At 50.1% G+C, this 19,412-nt stretch overlaps 2 protein-coding genes and 1 pseudogene across 2 annotated transcripts in view; 1 reads left to right on the forward strand and 2 right to left on the reverse strand.

The window, feature by feature from the left end:
• PC (pyruvate carboxylase) overlaps positions 1-4,854 on the reverse strand; it is a 101,658-nt gene extending 96,804 nt beyond the window's left edge. The window contains exon 1 of the mRNA XM_072790063.1: positions 4,733-4,854. The gene's annotated coding sequence lies outside the window, so the exon portion shown is untranslated. The remainder of the gene's footprint in view (positions 1-4,732) is intronic.
• Positions 4,855-15,053: 10,199 nt separating this feature from the next.
• Positions 15,054-15,405, reverse strand: LOC140612504 (small ribosomal subunit protein eS25 pseudogene; annotated as a pseudogene).
• Positions 15,406-15,703: 298 nt separating this feature from the next.
• Positions 15,704-17,651, forward strand: C21H11orf86 (chromosome 21 C11orf86 homolog). Its single transcript, XM_072790075.1, has 2 exons — positions 15,704-16,177; positions 16,796-17,651. Exons 1-2 carry the CDS (start codon positions 15,908-15,910, stop codon positions 16,889-16,891), a joined length of 366 nt encoding a protein of 121 aa, XP_072646176.1. The 5' UTR covers positions 15,704-15,907; the 3' UTR covers positions 16,892-17,651.
• Positions 17,652-19,412: the final 1,761 nt, after the last annotated feature.

The following is a 19,412-nucleotide window of genomic DNA, read 5'->3' on the forward strand; positions in this document are numbered from 1 at the left end:
CCTGTTTCCTCGTCTGTGAAATGGGAATGGTAACAGCATCCAGCTGTTCCCAGTGAGGTAACACAGACAAAGCACTGGCACCAAGCCTGGTACAAAGGATGCTCTCAGACATTAGCCAACGTGCTTATTAGTAAGAAGCTTAAAGTAAGACCTTTCCTAGCACCCACTACATAAGAACAAGAAGTTCTAGAAATGTGTATTGTTTTATCTGAAGTGCTTTCTCTTCCTGCCCACCTCCAGCCAGCCCAGGCCCACTTTCTGGGCAGAGCTGTCTCTAATCCTTCAGGAGTTACTTCCTCCCCTTTGGATTCTCTGAGCCTGGTTCCTATCTCACTAAGCAACCTGACACTAATTAAGAACTGTCTTACGTGACCTGAGAGCTGATAGGTCTCCTCTTTCCCTGTTTCTTCAGATCTTTTCCTGCAGAGATAATACACACATACACACATACACACACACACACACACACACACACGAGAGCACACCCCTTGTTTAGATCCATGGAAGCCCATAATTTTTCAGATTTCTACAGACTTTTTCAGTTTTTTTGTTTGTTTTTAAAGATTTTATTTATTTATTTGAGAGAGAGAGAATGAGCAAGAGCGGAGGGAGGAGAAACAGACTACCCACTGAGCATGGAGGTCTACAGAGAGCCAATCCCAGGACCCCCTGAGATCATGACTGGAGCCAAAGTCATACGCTTAACCAACTGAACCACCCAGACACCCCTTGTTTTAGAAAGGCCACATCTGTCTGTCAGCTCTAGCCACTGGTCAGTAAAGAGCAAAATGGAGACACAGGCCAGCAAGCCATCAAATGTACTGAATCCATGTTCTAAGAAGATCAGTTGCCTTGATAGATTATTTCAAGACTAGAAATGAATGTTTGAGGCATTAAATTCAATAAAATATTTATCGAGCACGTATCTTGCACGAGGCAGCCTGCTAGAAGGCACAGGCTCTGTTCCCCAAAGGCCCAAGAGCAAGTTGTTGAGGGCTAGCAAATAGAGGATGAAAACGAAGGGGCACCTGGGTGGCTCAGTTGGTTAAGTGTCTGCCTTTGGCTCAGGTCATGATCCCAGGGTCCTGGGACCGAGCCCCACATTGGGCTCCCTGCTCAGTGGGGACTCTGATTCTCCCTCTGCTGCTCTCTCTCAAACAAATAAATAAAATCTTCAAAAAAGAAAGAAAAAGAAAGAAAGAAAAGAAAAAGAAAAGAAAAGAAAAGAAAAGAAAAGAAAAGAAAAGAAAAGAAAAGAAAAGAAAGAAAATGGGGTCATGCTTGAGAGGGAGCCAGGGAGACTCCAAGCCTGGTGGCCTGGGGTGGACATGTAAATGAGGGCCTAATGGTACTTTTGGTGTAGAGTTGTTGTCATGATCACATGAAGTGATAGATGGGGAGAGGGGCCTTGCAAGGCCCCCTGCCACCATACAGTTACAGTAACAGCACCATAAAGGTTGGCTTTTATTGTTAATAACAATAAATCATTAGTTATCATTACTGTTATTAAAAGAGAGAGCCCACTTCCAACTGAACAGACTTGGCAAGACTTAATACTGTAAGAAAGCCTGAATCTTGACAAATAATTTCACTTTGATAGGACAAGGTACGAGGAAAAGCCCTGCAGAAAACAAGGTCACCAAGGAACAAGAATGGGGAAAGGACACAAAAAGAAAGTCTGGGATGACAGCAAGCAGTCTTAGACGAGGGCTGAGGCAGAAGAGGGTACCTGAACAGGTATCAAATGGAAGAAAAAGCCCAGAGATGGCCTCACATCTTTTCATTGAGTAGGGAAGAGGAAATGGTTCTTCTTCCCATCATTTCCCTGTCCCTTATGGTGTTCTACTCCTTTGGCAGTTCGGCAACATGTCTAAAACCAAGACTAGAAGCAGCTAGGGCAGAGACCAAGGAGTGGTCAGTCAGGCCCAGGTGAGGTTTCAGAGTAAGCAGGCAAAATGGCCCACTTCTGCAAAGTAGGTCTCTGGCGAGAGAGCAGCCCCCAAACAGGCACACTCTCCGGATGTGAGGGGTAGGGGCCCTCTCAGAAGAGGGTCAGATGCTGTTGGGAGGCAGCCAAAAAGAAGGCCCACACTAATCCTCAAGAACATCTACTAGAGGCATCCAGCTCATGCAGAAAAGTGCTAGCGATAAGATCTACATGGTCTGGGGTCTGCCCAGGCCTTCCTCCCAGATGCACTGCCATATGACAGTCATCGATGCAGCATCCAAATGTACTCCCTTCCTGGTTCCCCAACTTCCGCCCTTCCTTCCTCATTGGTTTCCAATTTGTGCCATTTCCAGTAATTCACCTGAAACATTTGTCAACAGCACTGACAGGACACAGGGCAGAGGTACACGGGGAACTGCAATTTGGAAAGACCTGGGTCTGAGATCCACCCTGCCATGGTCCCAGGGCCTCTGTGAGTAGCACTGGGAGGACTGGAACCTAGCACCATATGTGGGGTACTGGAGTGCCAGATGTGAAACAAGGAGAAAGCAAAGAGCAGGACAAAAAAGGGCAAGTGGCCTGTATTCATAAACCAAAGGTAGCAGAGGTCCAAGAGGCTACAGCCACCAGGGCAAACCTTCCTGAAGGACGATCTTGGAAGTGAGTACTGGCACAGAGGGTCCATCAGGCTGGAGTAGGCTTCGGGAGAGAGTAGGAAAGAAGGCACAGAGGGGACACTGGGACAAATTGTGGAAACTTTTGCTGGCAATCTAATTCAATTCAACAAACAGATATTGGGCAACAATTGTGAACAAAGCCACTTCCAGCAGGGCAGCCATTTAGAAACACAAGATGCTTCCCCACAAGTTGCTCACTACAACACAGACACAACCTGTAGCTCAGGCCTGCTGCTGGGCCCTGGGCACCCAACCAAGCACCCTGGCACCTGTGGAACCCAATCTCACTTCTGGCTTTTCTGCACCTTGGCAAGTGCCCTCACCTTGTTATATCTCCTAGAGAAGCCTCTTCTAAGTGCCAGACCAAACTTCTATCCAACTGGAAAGCACTACTTCCCCCACATTCTCCTCCCATCTTCCTCAACCTTTCTCTGGCGGGTTCTAATGCGTATAGCTCACCTCTCCTCCATGACAAAACCTGGACTGCTCAAATCCAAGCACTGCTTCTTCACCGTGGGCTCCAGTGGAATTGAAGGAGATTCACGACTCATCTCCTCCATAAAGCCTGCCCCAGTCCAGCCCCAGCCAGCCCATTTCTTCTCTCCCTGGCCTTAGTGTGTGGTTTGCCCTGATTTGTGGGCCTTTACTGAATTTCCTCTTCCATGTCCCCCTTAGAGGCCATACCTCACCCACACTGGGTTCTCTACAAATACCTGTGCCATGTACACTCAGGGCTTAGTTCTGCTTCTATTTCTCTCCCCAGTTTGCCAGCAGTCCTAGGGCAAGAATTAACTTCACCTCCCAAGTATCTCAATGCCCAGTCTAGGGCTCCCAACAGGGTAGGCGTGCAAAAGAATGGGATGGAGAGTTCCTGAATTAGGATGGTGAATGGACAAACAGAAGAGCTCCGGCTGTGAGCAACTACACATGTCCAGCACATCCACCCTCACCGTAAGTGTCTGCATCACCGGCAGGGGAAGGGTGGCATGGAGAAGCCGGGGCTGCCGTTAGGAGGGAAGGCAAGGACTTCTTGGTAAAGACACTGGAAGCTCTAACTGTGATCTGGCAAACACCGGCACCTCCTGGAGCCTTGGCTTTCTCAGCTGCGGAATGGGGACAATGGGCCCTGGCCTACTCTCTCTCACAAAACATTTTGATTTGTAGGGCTTTCAGAGCTGCCGGGAACCTAAGGGACTTGGCCTAACCCCAGCATTTAGGAGATGAGGAAAGAGCTTGTCAGAGGTGAAACAACTCAAAAGTACACAAAACAAGTTCCGCTGGAAAGAACCTGCCACGGCAGGTCCACGAAGCCTGCCCGGTGCTCCTGATTCCGTGCCCAGGAGGGCACCTCCAGGACCACCTGCTGCTCCTCACCGCCCCGAGGCCAGTGCACTTTGTAAACTGCTCCAGCCTGTAGAATAACGGGCTGAGTGCAGCCCCACCTCCTCCTCACTGAGCAGCCTCGGGCGAATCACTGCTTTGCCTCTAAAACGAATGCCCGACCGGATTATTACAAGAATCCCTACAGCAGGCGGAGTGCAGGCACTTGGAACACAGAAAGCCCTCGCCCGGCACGCCACAGCTTCCTTCAGGGCTGAACAACTTCCAGGACGCTGGGGGAAACTTAGGCTCCCGATTCTGACAGACTTGGGTTCGAATCCACAGGGACCTCTCGCCCGGGGCATCCGGGGGTTCCGTGCATCAGTTTCTCCATCTGCAAAATGGGCTCGAGGGCAGGGATAAGGCCGCCGGCGACCGCCAGGGACGCGGAGCTGACGAGGCCCGGCTGCGCCCGGGCGGACGGACACCCGCGGAGAGGCGGGACGGGGTCTGGGCGAAGGGTCCCGGGAGCTCTCGCGCGCCGTGAGGCGGGCGGAGGCGGGCCCGCGCCCGCCGCCCCGCGGGAGGGGGAGGGGGAAGGGAGGGGCGGCGCACGTCGCGTCGCGCACCGCCCGCCGCCGTCTCCTCCAGCCGTCACTCGTGGAGACCGCACCGCCTTGGCGCGCACGACCCTTACATAAGCGTCCCCCACGGCGGCGCTGGCGCACGCCCACGGGCTCCGACCCGTCGCGAGGAGAGGAAGGTGCGCAGCGCCGCCGGCACTCACCTCCTCGCCTCCGCCGCAAGTCGTCGCCACCGTCTCTACCGCCGCTGCCTCCACTGACAGGGAACAGCTGCGGTCTCCGCGCAACCGAACTTGCTGCAGTCCTGGCCCCGCCTTACGGACTTCTTATTGGCTCAGACAGCCCAACCCCTCCTGTTATTGGGCAATGACGACCGTCACTCACCGCTCCCGGCTCAGGACTCCTCCCTACCTCCCGCCTACCCGTCACGTTTAAGCCTTGGCGCCCCACGTCGGCTCCGCCCCTCGCGTCGCCGGCGGGCCCCTGGATTGGTGAGGAGGCTGGGAGAGCCAGCCCCCGGCGCACCACCGCCTACTCCCTTGCCTTTAGAGCCCCACGTGGGCCGCGGCGCCGGGGCCTCCGCCCGCAATAGGCGGAAGTAACCGGGTTCCGGCACGCTGTGATTGGCTATCGGCGGGGGTGGGGACGTGCGATTCATTCACCCGAGTAGCACGTGTCTCCCAAAGCCGCAAGCAAAACAGATCGCACCGAGACCCGGAGATCCCGGCTGGACGCGGATGCAAGGAGCGGACCGGGAAGAGGGCGGAGGAAAAGCGTTTGCGGAGCGGGCGGGAGGAAGGAGATGGCAGTTGTACCACAAGAGTGATGGAGATTGTGTCGGTTAGCTGGGGTGGGGGTGAGGGGGCGATGAGCAGGAGTCCATCTCTGTGTGACCTTGGACAAGCAACCTCACCGCTCTGAGCCTCAGTTTCTTAACCTGCAAATCGAGGCCCCTGGGGACCTAGAAGGTCTAGAAGGCCTGATTAAACAGAAAGCTTCATAAACTAGGCTCTGTACCAGCCAAGGGGATATGGAAATGACCAAAACGAAGCAAAATCTCTGCTTTATAGTGAGAGAAAAGACAGACGATAAACAAAATATAGGGTACATCGTGTGGTACTCAGGACATGGAGGAAAAATAACCTCCCTCCAGACAGTAGGGAGGATCAAGGACTATGAGAACATCTTGTTAACTAGAAATTGCTTATTGAGCATGGAGAAATATTTACAACTCCATGCTCTGTTGTGTCTGTTAATGTTTGTCTCTCCCAACTTTCTTGTCCTTCCTTCCACCTATTGGCTGAACTTCAACATAGGTCAATCCAACACAGTTATTTTAGTAGCAGAAAAAGGATTAAAATCCTAATTCTCCAGATCCACATATTCATTCAATTAACAATTCATTTGACTGTGGGATGCCTGGGTGGCTCAGTGATTGAGCATCTGCCTTCAGCTCAGGTCCTGATCCTGGGGTCCTCCAATGGGATTGAGTCCTGCACCGGTTTCCCACAGGGAGCCTGCTTCTCCCTCTGCCTATGTCTCTGCCTCTGTGTGTGTGTGTGTCTCTCATGAATAAATAAATATAATGTTTTTAAAAATTCATGTGATTGTGCACCTACTATGATCCTTGTGCTATGCCAGGACACTACTGTGAAGACATAGCCCCTGGCATCACATCATAGAGCTCATATTCTATTAGATGTCCAAGTCCTATGACTCTTTCTACCTCAGAACTTTATGCCAGAAAGCATTAAAGCTGTGTGATCTTGGGCAGAGCCCCTCCCTCTCTGGATTGAATTTCTTCTTAAAAGCGGTTGGGCTTGATGGACATTGAGTCCCTTTTACATGGTTGTCCCTGTTACTATTCTTCTAGCATGCTTACCTTGTGATTTCGACATTTCCTGCCTGTATCTTATCTCCCCTACTGTGTACATGTAAGATGCAGACCCTGGTGTCCCTCAGGAAAGACAAGGGTCCTTCTCTACAGCTGGCCATGCTATAGATGCTGCGACATGTCAGCTCAGTCCTGGCTGGTCCCTGTGAACCTGTGGGTCTGGAGCAAAGGTTGGGTGACTCCAGCCAGGTTCAGGTAGTCCCCCATATCAACACCACCAGGTAAAGGTCTGAATGAAGAAACTAATTGAGAACTAGAAAATGGACTGCTGTGAACCAAAAAAGTATGGATTTTGGACAGTTAGCTCAGACACATAAATTATCTAGTTCAAATGAGATTAGGAAACAAGATACTTCTCCATCTGGCCTCTGTCCTACCCTCAGGCTGATTTCCCCAGAAAGACAAAGTTAGAAGGTGTATTGCATCCCAGATAGAGAAAACTGCCCAGACAAAAACCTTGGGTGGAGAGCCACAGTGGCTAGAGAAAGCATCTCTCTGTTTGGGCTTCCATACCTCTAGTGATAGAATCTCCTTGGGACAGGGTGCTGGCTAGTGGGAAACAGATTCCTGAGCCCCACTCCATGGTTCTTATGCATATTGATCACCAATATGACCAGCAGAATACCACCTGGGTCTATTTTTGTTGGATGAAATCCCTGCATTGAATTGCTAGTTTAAGAAGCTCTCCAAATGGTTCTAATGTGGGTCAGTGTTGAGAACCACTAATAGACCAAGAGAAGTTACTCTCTTGATTTCCTGATAATAAGACCCTCCCTGGGGCTCTTTAAAAGCAAAACTGATGGGGCACCTCGGTGGCTCAGTTGGTTAAGCAACCAACTCTTGATTTCGGCTCAGGTCACTATCTCAGGGTCATGCTTGTCCCTCCCATGCACCCCCCACCCCACCCCACCCCGCCCACAACATACATGCACGTGTGCGTGCATGTGTGCGTGCGCGCGCAGGCGCGCAAGTGCACTCTGTGTCTCTCTCTCTCTCAAGTGAATAAACAAAGTCTTTAAAAAACAAAAACAAAACAGATGGCTGACTCCCTGGTCCCTGATTCGTAAGGGTTCAGTAAGTCTGGTGGCCAGGCACAAGAATCTTTTTCTCTATCAAAAGCCCCCAACTGAAAAAAAAAAAAAAAAAAAAGCCTCCAACTGATTCTTTTTTTCTGTTTTAAGATTTATTTGTCCAGAGAGAACAAACAGGGGGAGGGGCAGAGGGAAGGAGATAAGCAGACACCCCACTGAGCACGGAGCCTAACATGGGACTCCATCCTAGGACCCTGAGATAAGGACCTGAGCCAAAGTCAGACACTTAATCTACTGAGCCACCCAGGTGCCTCTCAAGCTCAACTGATTCTTGAAGCTACAGAGAGCTTGGGAAACTTCGCTGAGTTCCTAGGGGGCTATAGGGGAAGGTGATGTGAGAGAGATAGGCTGAGATCAGCCTGAGAATGCTAATGAGGAGTCTAGCTCTGGTGTTTAGGGCCCAGGCAGCATAGTTCTGGTAAGAGAGTGTGGTCTAGGGGTAGCTGCAGAGCAGCTTATGGGCTCCTGTTAAACTAGGATTATGTCTGCCTTATTGCTTCTTAGTATCAATCACTTTCTGGAAGTTTCTTGGTTTGTTTCTTGCTTCTATTCTCCCAACCCCTTCTCATATTTGAATGTTACCACTACAAGAGCTGAGTCTGGCACAAAATAGATGCTTAATAAGAGTCAGCAATTGAAGGAATGGGAGTCATCAGCCCACTTTTAGTGGTTAAAACCAAGGGAGGGAATAAGACAGCCCCTGAGGCTGAGTAGAGTCCACCAATAGAGAAGGCACCACATTTAAGAGGAAGGGAAGAGTTAAAAAGAGGGCAAGGGCTGGCAGGAAGAGCAAATTCTGAGGGGGGGGGGGCATCTCCAGGGCCCCAGACTGGAAAGGAGGACTGAATGGCAAGAGACAATGAGTACATTCACTCTGCACCCATTTTGGCAACACGCAATAGAAAAAGGAGCTACTTGCCCCACCCTCAAGCTGCTCCTAGACCAGATGGGGAAATACACCTCAAAGCATATGATTTTAAAATAGTTTGTGCTGTGCTAGAGAAAATGGCCAGAGTACTATAGAAATCCAAAGAAGGTGTCACTGACCCCATGAGAGGGGTGTGGAAGGCTTCCTGGAGGGGGCAATACCTATCTATGCTAAGTCGATAGATAGATTAGATAGATAGATAGATAGATAGATAGATAGATAGATAGATAGATAGGCAGGCAGATAGAGAAAAGTTGAGAACTTATTGGGTAAATTTATTGATAAAAAGAATCCTATACACAGCCTAAACAAAGACAGGGAGGCATGATAGGATCAAAGCATGGAAGGGGTCAGTGGGGACTCACTAACAAGTTCAGGAAGCATTGCCTGAGGGGAAGCTGTGGGGAAGTCCAAGAACAGTTAGAACTCAGGAAGCTTGAATAAGCAGAAGCACCCAGGTGGATGAGGACTCCCAGACAAAACCATGGACCCCTCAAACACTAACAGCCACCATGAACCCACCTCTCCGTGTTGATAGTTCAGAAAGCTGGCTTTGCCCTGAGGATCTCACAAGGACAAACCAGATATCCCAGATCCCCTGTCCAGGGAGACAAAGGAAAGTCATTTTTTTAAAAAATTAACCAAATTCTGGCAACTGGAACCTCAGATAGCTTGTCTGCTGGCAATACCTTAGGGTTAAATCCTTAATGATGGAAAAAGGAGGCAAGAAGAATGCACAAAATAGTCCTTTTCCACAGGTTAGATAGTGTGTCTTCTAAGCAGCATAGAGCCCCCAGTGCGTGTGTTGGGGGTAGAGGTGGTTCAAGAGTTTTCCTCCCTGCAGGTCCTCAGGGATCCAGGTTGCTCCACCATAAACACTATTAACTCATGCTGTACCTTGTGATAATGAGGAAAAGATGCTCCTCTGGCATCATCCTAGTGGTGAGATCCTTCTTAGGACAGCAGCAGAGTCATGCCAGCATGTGACTGAGCTGGCAAAGCATGGGTTGGATTGCAGTCCCAGCTTGCCAAGAGTGGTTTGTGGAAACTGAACATCTGTGTGAGGTTGCCCTGGACCCTTGCCATGGCCACCTAAATACAGTTTTGGAATTGGGGGAAACTAAAGCCCAACGCCTCACCATTGCAATCTCTAGGCTGTTAACCATGTATGTAGACCTCCTACTCCTAGGGACCCACCCTGTCTTTTTGGTCTCCTTTGACTCTGGGTAATCAGTCCACTGACCCTGTGAAGCCCATGCCATCATGGGATCTCTAACAAGACAGTCAGACCTTCTACCCGCCAAGGTGGGCCTTGGTCTAGCAAATTCCAGCCCCAGCACTTCAGGCCCGAAGTAAGGCTGTTGCTCACAAGGCAGAGAAGGATCAGATCCCACTCTGAGCCACAGCTCCTCTGATTCTGCTGCTGAGGCTCAGAGAAAGGAATTGAGTTCTCTCTGGATTACATAGCTAGTCAGGGGCAGGGGCAGGGCCAGGACCAGACCTCCAGTCTCTTGATCCCCAACCTGTAGTCTTTTTGCTCCAATGGCTGCCTTGGGGGGAAAAGAGAAGGCAAGAATGTGCAGAATTCAGATTTCAAAGGAAGGAATTTGGTTTGCAATCTAAGTCCTATAATCACAGACCTCAAAGGCAAAAGGGCCTTGAGCAATTATGTTTCCAAGATTTCCCCTAAGAAATAGATCACCTAGGGCATGATTGTATAGACAACTTCTCAAGCCCCTGTGGGAACCTGTTCATGCAGGGGGCTTGAGACGGGGACTAGCAACTGTTTTTTTTTTTTTTTTTTTTTTTAACAAGGGAAGTTTGAGATGCTCCAGCTGGACCCACTCATTTTACAGATGAGGAAATAGGTTCACACAATAGGAGAAGGGACAGGCTCACCATCAATTGTCATCAGGGCCTGCATATTTGAAAAACTGAGAGAGGGACGCCTGGGTGGCTCAGCAGTTGAGCGTCTGCCTTTGGTTCAGGACATGATCCTGGAGTCCCCCTATGGAGTCCCGCATCGGGCTTTCTGCATAGAGCCTGCTTCTCCCTCTGCCTGTGTCTCTACCTGTGTGTGTGTGTGTGTGTGTGTGAGAGAGATGAATAAATAAATAAATAAAATCTATTTAAAAAGAAAGAAAGAAAGAAAGAAAGAAAGAAAGAAAGAAAGAAAGAAAGAAAGAAAGAAAGAAAGAAAGAAAAAGAAAAACTGCGAGAGCACCTATATTATCAGCTCCGGGACCTTATACCAATTGATCCCAATTGCTTTGTTTTTTTTTATTTTTTTTTATTTTTTTAAAGATTTTTATTTATTTATTCATAGAGACACAGCTAGAGAGAGAGGCAGAGGGAGAAGCAGGTACCATGCAGGGAGCCTGATGTGGGACTCGATTCCGGGTCTCCAGGATCATGCCCTGGGCTGCAGGTGGCACTAAACCACTGCGCCACCAGGGCTGCCCTGCTTTGTTTTTTTTAAAGATTTTATTTATTTATTCATGAGAGACACAGAGAGAGGCAGAGACATAGGCAGAGGGAGAAGCAAGCTCCTTGCAGGGAGCCTGATGCAAGACTTGATCCCAGGACCCTGGGATCATGCCCTGAGTCAAAGGCAGACACTCAACCACTGAGCCACTCAGGCGTCCCCATCCCAATTGTTTTGTATGTAATGTAGAAATAATCCTCCCCTGGTTTCTTGGGACCACATAAAGGAAGCCCTAAGCGCAATACCTGGCACAAAACGGGTGCTCAGAACATGGGAGCATTTTTTTTTTTTTTAAGATTTTATTTGTTTATTCATGAAAGACACAGAGAGAGGCAGAGACATAGGCAGAGGGAGAAGCAGGCTCCCTGCAGGGAGCCCAAAGCGGGACTCGATATGGGGACTCCAGGATCATGCCCTGAGCCGAAGGGAGGCACTCAACCACTGAGCCACCCAGGTGTCCCATGGGAGCTTTTATAATCAGTATTATAATAATTTTTCATTCCCTTTGTTTGATTTCTCCAAGCGATAATGCGGCCAAAGTCGGGCATTGAACCTGATAGCCTGCATTCTGGCTTCTTGGAGGGAAATGAAAACCAAAGCAGTGAACACATCTGGTACTATTATTCCAAAGTAAAAAAAACTAGTTCCCCAAAATGTACTGTATAATAACTGCTGCTCAAGCAAAGAGATTTTCCCTATCCCCAAACCAGATGTGGTCTCCCATTCTCTTTCCTGCACTCTCAGCACTTGGCGTCTGTTTTAAGGTGCCTTCCTTTATGTATATGAGAATCCCTCCTTTTCCCGGGACAATGATTCTACCCTGTTCTCCTTGGCCTTACTCTAGGCATCATCAAAAAAAGTCTTGCCTGCAGTGTGTAGATGTGGATTAATTTCATTGGCTCACTAATAAAAAGGAGTATCTGGATGGCCTGCCTCCATTCGCAGCCTTCCCGTATCTCTAAGTCCCGGAACCCACTTCAGGAAAGAGATACCAAGTGTTTCATTAATTTCACGGCACATTATTTTCCCCCATTTTAACCTCTCTGAAATGGACTGCATTTTCCAATGAATGAGCAGTGAGTATTCTTTTTTTCTTTTTTCTTTTTTTTTTTAAGATTTTATTTATTTATTTATTTGAGAGAGAGAGAGAGAGAGCACAAGGCAGGGTGGGGGGAAAGATCATGACCTGAGCCTTAGGCAGACACTTAACCCACTAAGCTACCCAGACACCTTGCGTATTCTTTCTTAATGGTGTATGAATTAATGCTACCTTTCCATCAACACCACCTTAGGTTTGATTAAATAAGGTATTTTCCCCCACTTTGTAGCTGAGAAATTATAGGCACACGAGGTTAAGCCACTTACTCAAAGTACAGAGCTAGCACACAGAAGTGCCAGGCTCCAAACTCAGGCAGTGCGAAGGCTTAAAATACAGATCTGGGGCCCTTAGGTGGCTCAGTTGGTTCAGCATCTGTCTCTTCATTTCAGCTCAGATTGTGATCTCAGGGTCTTGGGATCCAGCCCTTAGTCTGGCTCCATGCTCCGCAGGGAGTCTAAATTTGGGGGATTTCTCTCCCTCTCCCTTTGCCCCTCCCCCTGCTCGTGCTGGTTTGTGAGTGCACATGCTCTCTCTCTGTCTCTCTCTCAAATAAATAAATCTTTTTTTTTAATAATAAATAATGAATTTTTTAAAATAATAAAATTCAGGTGGGTAAGCACCTCCATGATGACCCCCAGTGATCCCACCCTCCTGGTGTTCAAACACTGTGAGGATTCTTCCCTGGAGGGCGGACTGGACCTGGTGACTCACTTAGGAGGGACAGAACACTGGCAAAAGTGATGGGAGGTCGCTTCTGAGACTGAGCTCCCCAAAGACTCTGGCTTCTGCCTGCCTACCATCTTTGCCCTCTCATTTGCCGGCTCCAATTGAAGCCAGCCACCATGATGTGAGCTGCCTCTTGGATGAGACCCACATGGCAACAGCCAAAAATCAACAAGGAAACTGAAGCCCTTAGACCCTCAGGCCCTCCATCTACAAGGAACTGAGTCCTGCTAACAACCCAGAGTGACCTTAGAAGTAGATTCCCCCCAGCTGACCCCTGAGATGGCTGCAGGTTCCTGATTGGGCCAGGCCTGGATTCCTGCCCCTTGGAAACCAGGAGGTGGTACATGAATGTTGCTTTTAGTCACTAAGTTTGGGGGTAATTTTTTAAGACAACAATAGACAATTAATAGTCTCCAATATTTAGGACAAAATATTTACTGCATTGTGTCCTGAGAACACAGAGATGAAAAGCCTTCAAGGGACACCCAGTATCAGGGAGAAAGGCATATGTATGTGGTTGCTGCTACTGTGTTTATTGAGTGGGCTGGGGAGGAGCTGCCTCCCTAACCCTTGCAGGGGGGAGAGGCAGGCTTCCAGAGGAGGTATCACTGAGCACAGCAGTGTCTGGAAAGGCAAGAGCTTCCCAGGGAAGGAAGGAGGGCATACATCTGCTTCTTGCCCTCCATGGATTTGGGAAATGGTAGGATTACACACTTGGCAGGAGGGTATTGGGCAGCTCTATGCTTGACAAAGCGTGAGTGATTCACTCCAGCACGTCCCAGAAGTCTGAGTCAGCAAATTGTTCCTGGCACAGGCTTCGGCAAGAGCAGGGGTTTGAGTCCACTCAAACTGGGTGAGGGTGGTGAAGGTTATAGAATGGCTTTGTTGCCTTTCAGCCAGAACCAGGGCTGCCCTGTGGGTCAGACATTAGAGGTGTGGTCAGGCTGGGAGTAAAGAGGCTTGTGTGCAGGTCACAGTCCAACTTTGGGACAGACTGGGGCAGGAGATCAGGCCCTCCTTCTCCTTTCTCTTCTTTGCTCTGGCCCTGCCTTAGTTCCTCTGGCTGGGAGATGAGCCCGGAGGGTATCACAAGACCCTTTGCCCAGGGCAGGCCTAGCAACCCTGAGAGAGGAAACAGAGCAAGGCCAGGCCTGGGGAGAGGTCTGGGACGAGCCAATAGTTGCAGGCAGCGCTTCCCTGACTCCAGACAGGGCGATTTGTGCAACAGCCCAAAAATAAAGGAAGACTCCTGGCTCTGGGTCCTATGTCAACCACCAATACCGGAGCAGGGCAGTAGAGTGGTTGAAGCACGGGATCTAAGGCCAGGCTGACTGAAGAGCGAGTCCCAGGTTTGCCTCTTACTGAATGTGTTCTCGGGTCAGGTGCTTCATCTCTCAGCTTCTGTTTCTTGATCCTTGAAATGGGAATAACAATGTTCACCTCAGGACTATCATGAGTTGAAATGCAGTGCTGGGGGGCAGCAGGGGCAGGGGTTAGCCCCAGAATGAGGAAAAATACCCATAAAATAGTAGTTAAAAAAGAATGGCCAGTTGTGTGAGGTCCCTTTCAGTCCTCAAATTATATGATTCTGGGTACCTGTTGGTCCAGCCCAAGTGCCTCTCTCTTTCTTTTGTCTTGGGAGAAAGAGCTGCTGCTGGTAGTCTGGCTTTTACACATTCATGATTTCATTGGGTTTTCACAGCACCCCATTTTGGAGCTGACAAGATGGAGCAGGAAGGGGAAGGGATTCATCTAGGCTAATGAATAATTTCCGGTTGCAGTCAAATAGCTAGAAACATAACATTTACCATTTAGCCATTTTATGTATAATTAGGTAGGGTTACATATATTCACAGTGTTGTTCAAACAGTCTCCAGGATTTTTTTCTTTTCTTTTCTTTTTAAAGGTATTCTTTATTTATTCATGAGAGACACACAGAGAGAGGCAGAGACACAGGCAGAGGGAGAAGCTGGCTCCCTCTGAGGAGCCTGATGCAGAATCTGATCCCAGAACCCTGGGATCAGGCCCTGAGCCAAAGGCAGACACTCGACCACTGAGCCACCCAGGTGCCCCCAGGACTTTATCATCTTGCGGGACTGAAGCTCTATAGCCATTGTACTGGCCATTCCCCACCCCTGCCCCTGGCAATCACGGGGCTACTTTCTGTTTCTGTGATTTTGACTCTTCTATGTTGGAGCTGTCCTGTTTCTTTCTTTTTTAATTTTTTTTCTTTTTAAATTTAATTTAAAATTTTTAATAAAACTTTTTATTTTTTTAGGACATACAGTTGGCAGGATCTGTTCATGCAACTTGGCCAGCAGCTGGGGCATTTCCACCCTTGGTGTTGCTGGTGTAAATGACTTGAGTCTGTGCTTTGAAGCCAGTTTAATAAGTCCTTTGCTGAGATCCTGGGGAGGGGGCTTCCCTGGCCAGGGGACCTTGAATCTTCTCTCAGAGACAACAGCTGGGGTTCTATGCTTGTAGTTGAGAACTTCACAGTTTGTCCTATGTCACTCTGTCACACATTGAGCATGCCCCCAACCATGCCTTTGGGCCCCTTCTTTTGGGCCTTGCCCCTAGATTTGCTCACCAGGTCTTTGTCTTTCTTGGCTGACTTTCAGGCATCTCTCTTCTTGTCATCCTTGGGAGGCATTGTGAAGCTCAGAGATTGGTGGCCACCCTGGCAGCCTCGCTAAGATGTCGGACAAAAAAAAGAAAAAAAAAAAAAAAGAGCTATCCTGTTTCTTAAAGGCACATCTCTGTTTTGCTGTTGAGCCATCTGTTCTCAGCATCAATAGAATAAATTTGGACAGCCAGGGCTGCAGGAGTTCAGGGGGGGGCCAAGCACTTCAGGGGTGGAGAGATCAGAGAAGGCTGCAGAGAAGAGGAGGAGAAGGAGGAGGAGGAGGAGGGGAGGAGCAAGAGGAAGAGCCCTGTACCCCTTGCCCTAGAAGGCAAAGAGAGGCAGTGGTGACACTGACTCAGAGATGCTTGAACCCTGTGGCCTGCACTTTGGTTTATGATGGCCACCTCAGCAGTACCAACCTTTGCCCCCAAGTAAGTTCCCATCACGTGGGTGGAGACTCCAGGCCATCTCAGAAGCCACTGGCCTGCCGAAGGGCTGTAGCAGTCCTGTGCTTGCAGCCTCAAGAACCATGGGGCCAGAGCCACGCAGCCAGTCCTTGCGACGGCCACAGTCCTCCTACAGCAAGCTCCAGGAGCCCTGGGGGAAGCCTCTAGAGAGCCGACTGCGCCGGGTGCTGAGCCTCAGACAGGGGCAAGAGAAGTCCAGGCCCTCAAACAGAGGACCAGAAAGGCTGGACACACCCGGTCAGGAGGGGCTGCCAGGGGGCCTGGAGGACACAGAGCAGCTGATCCAAGCCCAGCAAGGAGACAGCCGGCGGTGGCTGAAGCAGTATCAACAGGTTTGGCTGAGGGTTGTTGGATGGAGGAGCACTACAGGGGGAGGGTGGGGATTCCATAGAAAGGGATCCAAGGTAGCAAAGGCTCAGAAGTAGAAACATATAAGGCCAAGAACCAAGAAGACAACAGAGCTGTCTGGAGGTGAGGCTGGAAAGAGAGGTGTCCAGGTATCATATTTCAGAGAGCCCTAAATGCATTTGGAATTTATCCCACAGGCACTGGGGAGTCCTGGAAGGTTTTACAGCAAGCTAGTGATGTGGTCAGAGCTGTTTTAAAATGATTAATCGGGCAATATGTTGGATGGGTGGATTTTGCTAGAGGCAAGGAGATCAGCCAATAAAACTTCCCCAGGGTTGCCTCTTGTGTTCCTCTGACCCAGCAAAGGGGGCATCCTGACCCCCTTGGTGGGAGCAGCTGGCTCCTGGCCCTGCCTCCTTCTTCTATTTTTTTTTTTTTTTTTTTTTTGCCTCCTTCTTCTAGGAGAAAAATTTCCCAGTGAGCAGAGCTCTTGTCTCTGGGGTCTAGCACCACCTGGTGGCTATAGGTGGAAAATACCTGAAGCCTACCAAGCAGCTGTGAGACAGGGACCCTGATTCTCCCCCTCCTCTGTCTTCCAACAGGTAAGGAGAAGGTGGAAGAGCTTTGTCTCCAGCTTCCCTAGTGTGACCTTGAGCCAGCCAGCCTCCCCACAGCCCTCTCTGGGCACCAGCAGCTAAGGATATTGAAAGTGGTATTGGCCCTTGCTGCACCCAGGTCAGATGGCCATGTCTATTGACCTACCTCTTCCTGGCCCTCTGGACCCTTCTGCCGTGGACTGCTCCTGCCTTCCTTACACGGTGCACCAAGGCCTCTGCCACCAGCTCACCCCTTGGCCCTGGCCCTCCACTCCAAGACTGGCTCTCAACAAAGACCTCAGAAGGGCAAGAAGAAGGGGGCTCAGCTGTTTCTTGGTGGATTCTGCCCTGTGGGCATGGAGGCACCCCTGGACAGTGACATGTATGAAGGCCTTAGAAGCCTGCCTAGAAATAAGGGTGTCGATACCCCTGACCCCACACAAGACCAGTCTTGAACTTCCAGGACAGAGCTCAGTGAAGCCAGACCTATGGCTGAGAGGCTCTTTGCCTGCCCACACCCCTACCCCTGCCATCCCCTGCCTGCCAGCAGCTAGTGGTAGGCAAGGCTTGGGTCTCCCTCCCTGACAGTGAGCTCCCCAAGGGCAAGGACAGTCAGGGCAGTCATCGGTACTGGAGCCCTGTAGCTGAAAGGCCCAGACCTGGATATGCTCACTTGTATCCTCAGTGTCCCAATGAAGTAAGCAAGGGAAGCTTTCCCTCCCTGTGTGACAGAGGTGGAAACTGAAACCCAGAGCAAGGAAAGAATTCTTGTTTTTGGCACCTCCAGCCCCACCCCCACCCAGTTCAGCCCCAACCTTGGGGCTGAACACAGGAATAAAAATTGCTGAGCTGATGTCAACAATTTGCCTAGTGATTAACTCGTCTAACAGGGGAAAGCTTGGCTCAGAATTTGCCAGAATGGTGGAGCAGGGGCACCATAGGCAGGTCACCTATGGGTCCCCAGGAGGCTGGTTCCTTCTTGCCACTTCTCTTGACCTCACTCCATGGAGGATTGCCACCTCCTCCTGTGCTGACCTCCAGTCAGCTTTGGGGGACCCACTTTGCCTTTGTGCTCACCCTCATGAGGCCCAGAAAGAGCACGGGCTCATCCAAGGCCACACAGAAGGGAGGGTCTTACCCCCAAAAACCTGAGCATTTTGAGAGGCACTGGCATTTCTTGTGGGGTCCCCAGGGCTCTCGTGGCTCAAGCAGACTGAAGGTCAAAGGTGAGAGGGCAGGGGATCCCAGGGTGGCACAGCGGTTTGGCGCCTGCCTTTGGCCCAGGGCACGATCCTGGAGGCCCGGAATGGAATCCCACATTGGGCTCCCGGTGCATGGAGCCTGCTTCTCCCTCTGCCTATGTCTCTGCCTCTCTCTCTCTCTCTGTGACTATCATAAATTAAAAAAAAAAAAAAAAAAAGGTGAGAGGGCAGCTACAAGCATCCTAGTGTAAGGTCTGTCCTGGGATGATGGGGAGACCCAAGGGTTCAACCAGACAGAAGGGAGGTTCCCTGTTTCCACAGAGCCCAGAACCCTGGCAGGACTATTGGGGAACAAGGAGGGTCCTGGGTAAATCATGTCCCAGAGAGACACTGGGATCAGAGACCTGGGTTCCTGGCTTGGAAGCTGGACTCTGGGAGCTGACCAGAAGCTTCCGGCCCAACTAGTCACAAACTTTAGATGCCCACTGCTCTGCTGCCTTCTGCAGTAGCCTTTTGGGTGTCTCTGGGGAACTCCAGGCTCCAGGAAGCACAATCTGAGTCTATAGCTCCTGCAAACCCTCTGGATGTCTGGAAGAGGAAACTGAGGCCCAGAATGTGAAGGTGTCCTCATCACCCTCTAGGTCTCAGCCCTTGAGGCTCCTGGAAGCCTCTGTGTCCCCGAGGATTTTTCTAGCCCAACTCTTTGCTGTTCTCTTTTTTTTTTTTTTAAGATTTATTTATTCATTCATTCAGAGAGAGCGAAGAGAGAGGCAAAGACACAGGCGGAGAGAGGAGCAGGCTCCACGCAGGGAGCCCGATGTGGGACTCGATCCCGGGTCTCCAGGATCACACCCCGGGCTGCAGGCGGCGCTAAACCGCTGTGCCACCGGGGCTGTCCTTTTTTTTTTTTTAAGATTTATTTTTATTTATTTATGATAGACATAGAGAGAGAGAGAGAGAGAGAGAGAGAGAGAGAGGCAGAGACACAGGCAGAGGGAGAAGCAGGCTCCATGCACCGGGAGCCCAATGTGGGATTCCATTCCGGGCCTCCAGGATCGTGCCCTGGGCCAAAGGCAGGCGCCAAACCGCTGTGCCACCCAGGGATCCCCTCTTTGCTGTTCTCTTACTCACCATGCTCTGTGACGTTTGTTCAGTTAGTAGCTTTTGTCATCCACAAGACAAAAGGTTCCATGGAGACCTGGCCTGCTCACCACCAGGACCCCAGTGCCTGGTTCAGAACCCAGCCCATACTAGGTACTCAATAAGCTGTTGTTGAGTGAATGAGGCACTGGCCCAAGGTCACTCAGTAAGTTGATGGCTGGGTGGGCCTACAGCTCACAGGTCTGGGGGCTCCCACTCAGGCAGAACAGTTCTGCCTCAGCCTTACCGGCAACTCCATCATCAAGGAGCACTATCTGGGG

This window comes from Canis lupus, chromosome 21, assembly GCF_048164855.1.
Source record: "Canis lupus baileyi chromosome 21, mCanLup2.hap1, whole genome shotgun sequence".
NCBI lineage: Eukaryota > Metazoa > Chordata > Mammalia > Carnivora > Canidae > Canis > Canis lupus.

Coding starts and splice junctions, on each gene's coding strand:
- C21H11orf86 (XM_072790075.1), top strand. CDS start 15,908: ATGGGGCCAGAGCCACGCAGCCAGTCCTTGCGACGGCCACAGTCCTCC. Junction 16,178..16,795: donor GGCTGAAGCAGTATCAACAG/GTTTGGCTGAGG, acceptor GTCTTCCAACAG/GTAAGGAGAAGGTGGAAGAG.